At 31.5% G+C, this 14420-nt stretch overlaps 1 protein-coding gene across 2 annotated transcripts in view; it reads right to left on the bottom strand.

The window, feature by feature from the left end:
• Window positions 1-344: 344 nt before the first annotated feature.
• The window catches only part of LOC106463976 (adenylate cyclase type 9-like), a 31504-nt gene continuing 17428 nt past the window's right edge, over window positions 345-14420 (bottom strand). For both annotated transcript variants that reach the window (XM_022391622.1, XM_022391623.1), the window contains exon 4: window positions 345-8324. In XM_022391622.1, the coding sequence (XP_022247330.1) occupies window positions 6462-8324 (1863 nt within the window). In that variant the 3' untranslated portion in view covers window positions 345-6461. The remainder of the gene's footprint in view (window positions 8325-14420) is intronic.

The following is a 14420-nucleotide window of genomic DNA, read 5'->3' as shown; positions in this document are numbered from 1 at the left end:
ATGGTACAAACAAGACCCTGAGCTACCATATGGTGTGAAACAAAGCTTACAGCACTTTGCTCTTATTTTGAAATTTATCTTTCATTCTATTACAAATATGCAACTCAGTTTCAGGAGATCTAAGGAAAATGCAAATCACACCTTAAGTTAGGTATGTATATCATGGTTTCAAAGAAGCAAATATTATAACTTGTAGTCTTAGAAAAGTTAGTTATCTGTAATGAATATATTCACAAAAACTTGTTGGGGATAATACACAGCTTCAGGATAGTTGATTGTAAATAATACAGTGTGGCCCAATAAGAACAAAACCAAAACACAGTTTATACTTTTATGTTTCTGTGTAATATCTATACATACACACACACACACATTATTCTTTCTTCTCTTAACAGTGTTATATACTGTTAGACTAGAAACATTTGTAGACAATATCCAGGATTATCTATAAAACTCATTGAGGTCAATGGCCAACATCTTGAAAATTTACTTTTCAAAATGTCAGAATTGTTTGATAAGTTGGCCACATAATAAACAATTAAGAAACTAAATTTCTGTCTTGTTGTTATTTGGTCCATCCTGTGCAACAGGGGGAAAATCAGATGTGGAGATAAATCAGCTCTATAGAAGTTGAAAGTGGATGACAATTGGATAAAGAAAATACATTTCAGGGACTACAGTAAAATGTAGCTAATTCATGCATGTAAAGTCATGTAACACTTGATTATAATTACTATTATTCTTTTCTCAATGCATAACTTGCAATCACTTGGGTATTATTGTATTGTATTAGCTAGGAGGAAAAAATCTTAAGCAATTTGGAAACTCATCAGAACAACACTTATATTAAATATTGTACCTATTATTAAGGATATAAGCTCATAAAATTGTATTTCATTTCACTTCTGGCTTAACAGCCAAGAAGTTTCAAATAATAATATCATAGTTATAAAACAGCTGTTTAAAACACCTCAATTCGTACTGTAGTTATCCTTACTCCTTAACAAGTAACAACAAACACACACACACATATATATATATATATATATATATTTCATAAATACAGCTCTTAGAAACTTAAAACTACAAAGATGAGAGAAAACTTTATTCACAGCCGCATTTGTTCTATGTAGCTGCTCTATGCAAGTAAACATTTTTATATTAATAACATGAATTCACATACAAACACACTTCAGTAAAAAATATTAACAAATATTGGTTAAAATTTATACAAAAAATTTTGAATCTTGCTCATGAACTAGTACGAGATCCTGATTAATATAACTGTATCTCACTGATCAGCTTTTTCCATCATTTATATCATCCTGGAACAAACTGATGAGGTAAACAGTTTGCACACTGTCAATAAAAACATTTCTTTTTCAGGAAAATCATAGCTTACAAAACAAAATTCATTTCAGCAAATAACTACTTAAATAAATTCTGGTTTAATGTTAGTTTTACACACTTGACTTACTTCATAGGCATTTTTTATAATAATGGATTATAATAAGCAGACAATCATTTATAACTATAAATTTCCACTAGAAATAGTTAAGCATAATCAAAAATTAACTTAAATTTAAACAGTTGTTTGCAAGCAGAAAACTTTTAGTACTTACACTGTCAGCCTCGTAAACTACCATAAAAGAAACAAAACATAATGTGAAAAACAAGGAGTCACTTAAAAATTATTTTATACATATAGAAAATTGTGGATAATAAAAAATAAGTTTATTTTTGCTAATTTTTCTCTTCCAGTGACTTATACCTGTTCACATTCAGGTTTTGTTTCATTGATATGGGTATTCAGTTCCACATATCTTGGTACTGCAAGAGTTATATCTAGATTATAATTTGATCATGAGAGGAAAAATAATGTTTTTAAAATACGTACATAAGATAAAATTTACACTTAAAAATAAGCCTAGTATAAAGGCAAAATATTAAAACAGTAATATTAACTACAATTAAAACATTAGAAATGGACAAAATTAAACTTTAATAGACATGCTTGAGTTTTTGACAACTTTAGTAATTTTACTCGGAATAAAACTTTTTTATGCTTAGTCATGCTTTATGATTACTTATTTTTTTCATTTTATTACTGTTTTAACTACATGCTTTTATGGTAGGCTTGTTTTACCTAGTTGTGTAGTTCAATTCACATATAAAACATTAACTTCATTGTATATTATATTCAAGTTCTTCCTATCTTTATATTTTTGAGAAACTTTTAAAATTAGTAATTATATCATAAGAGTGTAATCTACTTAGCTTATATAAGAACATTAGTAGTCCCACACTTAAGGATAATAAAACAAAAATAGAATAATAGATTCTTACAGAAACTAAAAGAAGAGAGATCAATTTAATGCAATCTTAATAATAAAAAAGTTACATGATTAGGATACCACATTCAAACATTGAATTAAACAATAAGACAATATATAAAAGTAATGAAAGAAACATTAAAAAAGCACAAGATGACAGATGGCTAGGGAGCAATTTCTAGAATAACACATTTTGAAAAAAAGAGAGAAAAACACAAAAACTCATTTTCACAAGATGCTAGTGTACCATACAAAACTCATTCTCACAAAATGCTAGTTAGCCATTCAAAAATTCATTCTTACAAGATAGTAGTGAACCATACAAAACTCATTCTCACAAAATGCTAGTTAGCCATACAAAAATTCATTCTTACAAGATAGTAGTGAACCATACACGAACTCATTCTCACAAAATGCTAGTTAGCCATACAAAAATTCATTCTTACAAGATAGTAGTGAACCATACAAATCTTATTCTTACAAGATGCTAGTGAACCATACACGAACTCATTCTCACAAAATGCTAGTTAGCAATACAAAAATTTATTCTCCTTCAAAAACCAATTCTCACAAAATGTTAAAACAAACGATAAATTCATGCATGGTGGTGAAATACATTCTAACAAAATAAAGACACATTTAACTCATTCTGCCAAGACAGTGAAACAAAAGATAGTCTCACTGGAAGATAATGATACAGATAACATATCCTCATTGGCAAATTTTAACTAACAACTTACAATAATAGATTCTCACAAAAAAGATGGATAAAACAGCAAGAAATATCTTGTAAAAAAAGATAATAATGCAGATTTAGAATAACATATTCTGATAATATGACATTAAAATAGGCCAATGTTGATACATTCTAACATGATAACAAACTGTAATGTCCTAATAAAATACTGAAACACCGTGTTCAACAGCGAATTGTTTATTATACATTTTGAACAACATATTTTCACAGGACAGTGAAACACTTTGGAAAGCACATTCTCACAAAACAGCAAAAACATTATACACTTGGATAGCTCTTCTCATATGATGGTACAAACAGTCACATTATTACAAACACATACTTTCAAAAGAAGACAAAACAAAGACAAAAGGGGCCAAATACAAGAAAATCACATGAAATAAGTAATAGACATAAAATTACACATCTAACTTTACAATTTATACAAGTAAAAACTGTATGTTAACCTGACCTAAAGAAAAATTGTGTAAAGAAATATTCTGTTCATGTAACATAATACAGAACATTCAATCCAGGAGTAATTCTTGCAGATAAAAACATACAGCAAAATTTAATTTAAAGAAAACTATTTAAACATGTATTGTTGATTCAATACTACATAAAACAGTTGTATGTGTACTTAAAAAGAGTTTATCTACATAAAGCACTTTCTTTTTTAGAAACTGAAATGCAGCAGGATTACAAAAGAATTATATTCTACTTGCTCTTTTATTTCTTAATTATTATTTTTTATGCATAAACATGTTCTTTCTCCATGTGACATACACTTTAATGAAATATTTCAACCATTCCAGGAGGCAGAGCAAAAACGTAGATATAGTAAAGAGGCTATAAATCTTTGTGACAACAAACAATCCTGGGATATAAATTATGCATGACTATTCCAAATAAAGCATAATATACAAAACAATCTAGCACATATAACATACATATATTCTTGGTTATGAAAGTATAAATTAACTAATGATTACTACAAGATTTTCATAATGTACTGAGCCTCACAAATGTCCTAGAAGTTACAAAAGATTAATTCTTGCCAACTGAGCTTAGAGATACAAAAATATACACAACTTTGAGATTTATTATATTACTTAGATCAAGATTTGATCCCAAAACTCAGAACTAATGGCACTTTTGTTTCAGTTCTTTATAATCAGCACACCCGTGATGAAAGAGAGCTAAACTTTTCTCAGCTATAACTGATTTAATGTAAATCCTATTATTAATGCATCTCACTATGGTTAACATCCTGTAGGTGTTGCATTAGTTCAAACTCTCTGGCAACTACAAACAATAATGTATCTTGGACCTTTATAGACAAAGAGCACTGTTACTATTCTGGAAACAACTTTCAGTACAGTTAACAAAATTAGTTTTTAACTCTACATCAATTCTAATGTTGTATTATATGGAGTTATTTTGTAACACTGACTTTAAACCTAAGGCAATCAGACACACTAAAAACATTCTGTTTTGTTTTTACTGAACATCCTTATATTTTAAACATGTGTCGCCATCTTGGAAAACATATTATATATATCATGCACACTGAAAGAAATACATGTAAAAACACCAAATCCCAACATTAGCAATAGATTTTGTTCTTTACTCATTAACGTATCCCAATTAAACATTGCTCACACTTCAAAAATACAAAATCCCAAGTGATGCATTTTATCACAAGTGAATTTTGAACAAGTCCAATATTAAATGTTTTAAGTTGTATAAAACCTGGATATATATACAAAACCATTGCAAGTTCAACTCCTTTTGTAGACCAAAAACTGAAAGTTTTCCTTTGAAAAATCAGATGGGTAAAGTTATAATTCAATAATGATCTTGCTGTACACCAGCCAAAAGTGTATTAAAGTTTTACACATGTATGAAGTGACTGTAAAGAAACAAATACAAAATAGGGATACTTTATAAAAATTGTACATACAAGAAAAGTTGACATTTTTCAAGGTGATAAAAAACCTTTGTTTCTAAGGTCAATAAGCATACAATAAATTTTTATAACCAAAATTACTCTGATGAAATACATAAATTTAGAAATTTTCTTATACATATACCTGATGTTTTTTAAAATTTAATAAGAACAAAATAACGTTTGGTAACAAAAAACAATACTTTTACATGGAATGTACATACTTTATCAATTTCAGAACATTAACTTATCCAATACAGCAGTGATCTCACTGTTTTTTCACACAATTGTTTCAATAGACTTACTGTAATCTGATTTTTGTTTTAAAGAGTATGAGCTTGAGACAATGAAAGAAATATTCTGATATGAGAAAACATACCTTTCTTAAATAGTTGCCTATACTTCTAAAAGTTGAATACTTTCTTAAGCTTAAAAGAAACTGAATATTAGTAGCATATATTACAGATAAAATAGTTGCAGAAGATGGGGTTCAGGTATTTTTACATGAATTCTTATAAACACATTACAACAGTAAACTTTGTAAATCACTACTGTCAAGTATGTAGTTTTTTACTCGTCTACAAAGCATTATATACAAATTGAAACATTTAAAAATGTCATTATGCCTAACATACAATGCAGCAACAACAAAAACTTGTATATAAATTACCTCAAACATATGGTTATTTGCTGTAGCTACAAGGTACTTCCAATAATTGAGCCAATCATAAATATCAGTGCATACTTGCGCTAATCCTGTAAGTCATGATTACCAGCAATAATGAAAATGTAAATTTATCTATGGTCAAACACTGGACAGCTATCTAAGTATGACTACTGATTAATTTTTCTCTAATTAGTTAAGCACATCATTCAAACTTGAGAACATACTTTTTTTCCCCATAAACCATTAAATTGAATTAGTTTTGTTTTTCCTTCATGCATAGAGTAAATATAGAACATTATGTTTCAAAGTTGACACCTTATAGTCATAAGCATCTATGTATAAGTGTGGATGTATATAATACTGTGCAACCTAAAGAATGCAATACTTACTATATAAACAGTTATTTGCAACTTCCATGCATTCAGTAGTTTCTACCTCATTATTCTTCAGATTTTGAAATATCATTGAGAAAAATATTTTACAAGTCAAGTCAAATAACTATACATCCGCATTTTGCAGGTTTTGACTTCTGAATTATGTTCACATGCATGTTTTGTCTGACACTGAACTGGCTAGTTTAAAATTGTCATTTCATGAGCCTTTAGGTTATAAAACAAACTTACAAGCAGCACTTATATTATTTTTCTAACAACATGGCAGTAGCTGATAACAACGCATCTTTAAGAATGCTTTTCTTACTAAAAAATTAGCAACTACATTATCATGAAAAATTAACAATCTGAGTATGAACATTTTTCCCACTAAAACATAACTGTGTCACAGAGGTGGTGAGCCTTCTGTTTCCAGTTCCTCATCTGAAGAATTGTTTGGCTCAGCTAGAGGTAATGTTGGATAATCAACCCCATCTTTTTTCTTAACCAAAGTATAAACATTCATATCATCTTTCCCTTTAACATATACAGATCCCCTTTTTTCAAATTCAAACACATCCTGCAATACAAACATACAATGCTCGGGAACCTGAATATGGCCTGGAATCCCAGTTGAGTCCATTCTACTGGCTATATTTACAGCATCCCCCCAGATATCGTAGTATAGCTTAGTTGTACCAATAACACCAGCTGTGACGTCTCCAAAATTGTATCCAATTCGAAAAATGAAACTAAATTCCAGCAAGTCACAATTAAACCGTTCAATTACCTGTTGCATTGCAAGAGCAAAGTCCATTAACTCAAACAAATGTGTACAAGGGTGTGGATTCTGTTGCCGAATATGTGGGTTTAAGCCTGAGGCAGCCATAAATGTACTACCTATGGTCTTGATTTTTTCCACATTCTTGAATTCTGGTCTATTTAAGAGCTCATCAAAGTCTCCAATAAGCTCATTTAAAACACGAAGATATTCTTTTCCTCCTTCATACGATTCATCATACATTTCATGGAAGTTTACAATACTTGCAAAAATTATACCTGCATCCTTGTGGTTTTCTGAGTATTTAGAAGTTGATTTCAGCTGTTCTGCAACATGTTTCGGAATGATATTATGTAATAGCCAATCAGCTTGATTTTTCATGGCCTGAATTTTCTTTTTGTCTCGAGCTGCTGTAACACTTCCATGAAAACTAAGCCGGTAACTGATTTCAAACTCTCGATTTAAAAACCATATGAGAATGGTAATCAGAATACCATCCAGAATAATTTCATACACTAGAGAATGTCCACAATGATATAAAACTGTGGCAGTATTTGTTTCAACAACCATATCATCTGGTCCTAGAAAATCTGACCTATTAAATGTAGAAACAACGGATGTTGGTTCTGGCCAGTAATCTACGGAACACTGACAATATGATGCACTCAAGAGCAAAACAAGACCAGCTACAGCAGTGCTTGCCAAGATAGATTTAAGCCAACAGTTCAGGTGGGTAAAGTTACAGAAATGGAAGATGGACACAAACATCAGATATAGAAAGGCATGAGTTTTTTCTGGGGTAGTCAGTACATTGCCACAAGAAAAGTTGGAGAAGACAGAAGCTACAGGGAGACTAACAAGAATAGCTCCACAAATGTGCCATGGATACCACTGAGTACAGAATCTGTAGACTTGAGACAAGCACGCAGCTCTACAATATCCTCGAGAAGCAAATGTCTCCCTCAGACACAGTAGGATAATGAACATTTCCCAGCAAGTAGCCAGAAGACAGAACAGCAACCATGGTAAAGGAGAATGAAAAAGCATAAAGCATGAAACTGCAATAACAATATACACTACAGCTGACACAAATACATCACAATACATATTAAAAGTTGCAGATGACACAGTTAAGGTTACATCTTTTGAGTCTCGATAATGAAGTTGTCTGTAGTCTCTTTCCATTGCTGGTATGACAAAAAATAAAGATAACTGGCTGATAGGAGGTTTTACAAAGTAATCAATGTGGCCTGCATCTTGCTGCACACAACGGATCATTTGTAGGTCTGACTGTTTTCTTAGGTGTCTCAATCTAGCTAGACTTTCATTCAGTGAAAGGGTAGGATCCACTAAAAGACTACAACCCTTCACGCTAGAACCACTACCACGACCAGTGTCAGCTAATGATGTCTGGCTAGAAGTAAAGCATCCAGGGCCTACACGATGTGATAAGAGGTTAGTTGGTGAAACGTAGCTTGTATCCAACATCTATGGTAAGAAAAACAAACTATTAAAATCCACAGAGAAACAATAATTTTTTTTACGTTAATTAAAACGTTATTTGTATTTAATATAAAACAGTAAACTGAACTTTTAACACATGTACCATTTTATTGCATTATTTAACCTGGAACTGGAAAAACTGCTTCAATGTTATTATGTTTCTACAAAAACATAACAAGAACATACAACAGAAAATAATAATTATATCTGATTATTCAATACTGATTAAACAGATACATTAGTTGTTCTATGGTGAAACTAACTTTTTTAAAATTTGTATATAACTCTGGTAATAGAACAAGAGTCCTATCTGCAATCATTTTGTTAATAGGTAAACTGAACTTTTATGCTTTGTGGAAGTATTACACTGTTAATGGTCCTTTTTTTCCAATCATTCTTTTATCATAAATCATTTTGAGATAGCTGACAATAGAAGACCAAACTTCCTGGTCATGCTTAATATACCAAATACAATGACATTTTTCTATTTATTTCAGAACTGCTCAATTTTTGTTCCTTCTTTTTTCTTTAAAATCATGTGTAAATAACCAAAGATAATATTCTATTTAAAAATAATAATTCCAGTGCCAAATGATAACTGGCACCTTTCTAAAGACTTTACATGGTTGTCCATGGTAAACAAGAAAAGAAAAATCTGTGTATATTATGATACAAGTCTGGTAATCTTATTTGCATATAATAATGTAGGTGGGCATACTATTATTAGATAAACAGACCTAATATTCTAGTATAAAATATACATCAAAGATGAAGGAAAAAACCACTACCTTAGATACAACTTGCCTTATTTCATAGGCTTTTTATCAAGGCTAACTACTAAAATTAGAATGGTGCGTCATACATAACTTCTGTTGTTCATAACTTGGGTTTAGTGGACATATTTTAGACATAAATAATAATATCAAAACATTTTCCAAATGAGAATTCTACCTTCCAAACAATGAGAAATTGATTCTCTAACAAGTCTATGTTGAAAGAGCTACAAGAATCCTAAACAACAGTAACTTTGATGAAAACAAATATCTAAAGTCTACACATGTTGTTAGCATGTCTGGAAAAAGGCAGGACACAAAAATTTACAATTGCAACAGTTAATTAACTTTCTGTTGTTGTATTAGCTTAAAAATAACACAGGGCAACAACAACAAATTTTCTCTGCTACTAAAAAAAATGCAACTGTTTTTGAGTATTTTAACAATGCTGATTCTAAGAATTATGTTGAAAATTACTGATCACCTCTAGTCTGAGTTATGATTGATTTATTCAAAATATTCTTATATGTCATGAAAATAACTTTTTTCTTTAGTAACTTTATTTATTCATTGAAAATTGCACTTAAGAATGTATAATCTGCATGTTTTGATGAGTTTCTTTCATGTTCACAGCATGAGCAACAGGAACCAATGGCTTAGTGTTCCCATTATGCAAAAGTACAGCTTTCAGACAGACTTTGGATGAGTTGATAAAAAGACTCCATTCTTGAGAATGATGTTCAGTACCTAATTCTTCCATTAGTGCATTTGTACAGAAACACGAAGTATCTTGCATGCTGCAGTGAGATGCAAGACTTTGATGGCAACTTTGATAAATTGAAACTCTTGTTCCTGGAGCTAAAACTTCCATTGCCAAGAAGTTCCCCATGTTTCTTTGACAGAGACAAATTACAAATCAGGTCATTTAACATGTTGAGGTGCCACAGGAATAGGATTTCTAGATGAAGAGATTGAAGATGATTCATTCTCTTCTTCACAGAATAATTCTTCTGTCTTCCAATTAGCTAGTGGATGTGGCATTGTAAGACCATACCCATGAGGTATTGGGTTCATTGAAGATGCAATGTGCATTGTTTAGTTTTTGCCTGAATATCCAGAAATATTAGTCATGCAAAAATAACAGTCAGTTAGATGATCTTTGGACTCACACCATATCATGGGAACAGCAAATGGCATACTTGCTCTCTTCTTGTTCAGTTACTATATCAAGGCATATGTGCAAACTGTACAACCTACATGTAGAACCCAATGTTTTTCTTGGTCACCAATTTTATACCCCAAATAGTGGTAGTAAGCTACCTTTACCATGTGTATGATGTTAACCTTCGTGAAACTGTAATATGTTTTCACAAATGTAGCAGAAACTGTTTGGGTGATTTTTGCACTTTCAGACTTTACTTGAACAGGAGGCAGCCAGTATTTCAAATGATTTTCTAACAAATATAAAATAATTTATGTTTACAGAACTAAAGTTTAAAAGATTTTACAAAATAAAGTTTTGCAGGATTTGATTATATCGCAGGTATGATGTGAGGAAAAAGATTGGACATTGTTTTGACTGTGCACGTAGCAAAGTGAAGTGACCAACTGAATGAGTGAGAGGCATCTGACTCTACTCCTTTTATGCTCAATTGAGGGTCTTTCCGAATGTTCTAGCAAACTGAACACGAGGGTATCGTGATTACCATGAAGAGCAGGTGAGCATGGGAATGAACCAAAAGTGGTGCAATTCACTACAATTATAGTGAGAACAAGTAACTTATATGAACATTATATATTTGGAATTTTACACCAATACAATACAGTCAATGTTTGAAGTTACCAAAAATACATGCCTTTTACCCATTAAACTCTCCATGTAAATACATTTTCACAGCATAAATCTATTGTACTGAGTTGATCACATGGTATTTCACATAGTGCTGATAAAATATTGAAATATTATAACTCAAAATCCAGAGGTGATGCACAAATTCTGACTATATTTTGGAAATCAGAACCATCAAATTACCCTGAATCACTTGCGTTTTCTCCAATAGCAAATTTTTTGTTGTCCATTGTAATCAGTTATTATCTGAAGCCTTAACCCTTTCAAGACGGGTCACGGGTGAAAGGCCACGTCATCTCGTTTGTTGACTCGCATTCAAAATTTTAATGAACTACTATTTCATGAATTTATATCAATAAATTTGATATCAAACTACAGATTATATTTCAAATTTTAGAACTATATATTACTCAATTTCTTAATTTAAAAGCAAGTATTAAAAAAACAGATAAACATCGATTTTTGTGTGTCACGTCGTATGTTGAATGCAGCATTGGTTCAAATTAGATGTTTGTGAAGTCAAAATACTCTATAGTTTCAAATGAATTAGAAACTCAGATTACTGATATTGACAAGCTAGAATACAAAATAAGAGCCTCTTATCTTTTCAGTTTGCTAAGATATTGCCCACCTCTTTCCATTTTTGGAAATGCTCCCTTATATACACATACTTCTATATATGACATGAATAATCAATTGGAAGTCCAAAATGTCCCCCTAGTGGCTTTCTAAACCATTTTAAGGGACTTGGTGCTATTTCTTTCCTTTGAACCAATATTTCAATGAGGTAGGGTGTGTCTTTAGTCTGCTCACAATTTCATAGTTTTTGAGACTAAAATACATCTTAGTTACTAAGCTTGATAAATTATAGTGGAATTCTATGGTACTGATGTAGTAATATATGATTTTTTAGTTATTCAAATGTATATATAAAACCTACAAAAAACATTTTGTTTCATATCCCCACCGTGCAATTTTTTTAAAGGCTTAGCAACTTCTTTGTCAAGCAGCAACCAAGTACAAAGGTCATAACTAGAAGATATAATTGTTTGCTTTACTTCTTTAGTTACTAGTCTACCAAAACACAGCCAAGACAAGTTACTTTGTACAGATCAAAGGTTAGTTTTATGTTATTTAATATGGGTGCACATGAACCGCGTCATTGTAACTTCTGTATTGTTAGCCAGGCATGGCTGAAAGAGAAATATATATATATAAATGTATGTTATGAGATTTAAGCTATTTAGTCTAAACATTTATGTTTTCATGTTATAATCTGAGTTCATTCTAGAATGAAAGAGGCAAAGTTTATATTTATTTCCTAATTTTTTATGGTGGTTGTAAGATCGGTCAAATCTAACCCAAGACCCTCAGATATAGGAAGTGAAATACAAGTTACATTTCATTGATTTAATCAAGAAATAGTTCAATCCTTTAATAATTGGATTTTATACTAAACGTATATGTGAAAATAACAGATTGCAGACAAATTTTTACTGTTTTATTAATTATTAAACAATTTAGTGCTTAAGGAATTTGCAACTATGCATACACTTTCATGAAATTATTATGTGTCTAAAGCCTATTATGTTGTTAGTAAATAACATGAGTCAATATCCAGATATAGTAGAAAAAAAATAAAATTTTATTATGGAGTCTGGTAGCATTCTAAATGCTTCTGAATTTGGGGTTCTTTAATTTCATATTTAAAAATGGGTATCACTCATTCTAGCACAAATTAAAGTACATGCTTAAATAGTCTGATCCTAAAAGGTGTGAAAAATACCTTGAGAAACAAAGATACCAGAACAAAAATAATGTTGTGTATAACCTTATACAAAAAAAAGGAGAAAATTTAGGTCCTGATAAGTAAATAATTCAGGGCCTGAAATGAATACATGCCAGTGCAAAATGATCCTAAAAATCAAACCAGAGCTGAGTGGCACAAAAAAATATCATACTAGGTAAAACTACACTATGATTTATGGCCAGGAAGTGTATTCAGAACATATATAACTATTTCATATTTTTATAACACACACTTAGCAAGCAAAGTACCTAACAGTAATGCAAAATCTGTCTTCAGCACTGTTTAAAATAACATAGGAAATTTCTACGGGCAAACCATGTGCATGTCTTATGTTTGGCATGCACTGCAGACTGCTTCCAACCAATACAGTTTATCAGTATGAATATTAGCCTAAAGCTAAAACAGCCTCATAACCCCAAAGTTTCTTAATTTTAAAATAAATGGCCTACTAGTAGCAAAACCCCTAAATCATAGTCAACCACAACTGATCAGTTTGCATTTGAAACACAATGATGTCACATCCTGTTTTCACAAGTATATGCAAGCTCTGCTTATCATCTAGGTTTTACACAATTTAAATGAATTCCTATCTCAGCAAGTAACTGGTATGTTTTTGATTCAAATGCTAATGCTCCTAACAACAGGAAAGGGATAATGGGTCACCAGTTTTTGATTGGTTGCTTATTGTCAATGACATATCCCAAGAATAGATACTTATGTTCTGATTTTTTGTCTCTTGAGATATGGCAGCATAATTCAGCTGATGTCAGACAGTCAAGATAATGGCTGTCAGCAGTACATCACACTGATTGTTTGTGTAGCAGAGCAAAACAATATCTAAATACCGGTGTATTTCAGCAAATGCTATTTATTACAGTCAAGTGGGGACCTATAAAGATAGAAATGGCATTTATATCTTTCTCATTATGAGACTGAAAAAAAAAAATTCAATGTACTTGTGCCTTGGAGCAAATGAAATTCAGAAAGTTGCTATCCCACCAAAATTAAATAGAGACCAGAAGAGGGGAAGTTTAGAGTTGAGAGTAGTGATGAGGGGCATACTCAGCTGAGAGTAAACCCAACAAAATCAGAGGGTGGAGAGACCACACCATGGGTAGCATTCTGTTATGGTGAGAGAAACGAACTGCCAACAAGTTTAGAGCCCTAGGAACATGACTAGGCATAAGAAAAACCCTATGGGAAAAACCCCAAATAGGTCCAATGCATGAAACCAAAGAGTCCTGAAACAGGCACCCCTTTGATGGTTAAAAAACAGTTTACCAACAAGCAACATTCAGGAAATAGACAGAGTGGATCTTGACTAGCTGATCCAGAAGATAACAGAAGAAATGGGAAAATGCCCAACAGACAATGAGAAGGTAAACGAAACAGATGTATAGTGAACAATACCCTGTGGCCCATATGCCTAAGGCACATTGTCATTTAGATACATCCCACAGTCTAACAGTGAAGCATCAAAGATGTGATGTAGATACAGTCAGGGGATGGAAAGGGGATGTCCACCATCGTGTTGGCATAGTCAAGCCACCAAAATAAAGTTTTCATGAGAAGAGAAGAAAGGAGTGAAAGGGTGAAAAGTAGAAATACAAGTCGAGGGGACATTACATTTCATCACTCGCAAGCAAAGT

The sequence above is a fragment of the Limulus polyphemus genome, unplaced genomic scaffold (genome assembly GCF_000517525.1).
Source record: "Limulus polyphemus unplaced genomic scaffold, Limulus_polyphemus-2.1.2 Scaffold1532, whole genome shotgun sequence".
Taxonomy (NCBI): Eukaryota; Metazoa; Arthropoda; class Merostomata; order Xiphosura; family Limulidae; genus Limulus; species Limulus polyphemus.
The sequence above is the reverse complement of the archived record's forward strand: the minus strand, read 5'-3'. Positions and strand labels throughout refer to the sequence as shown.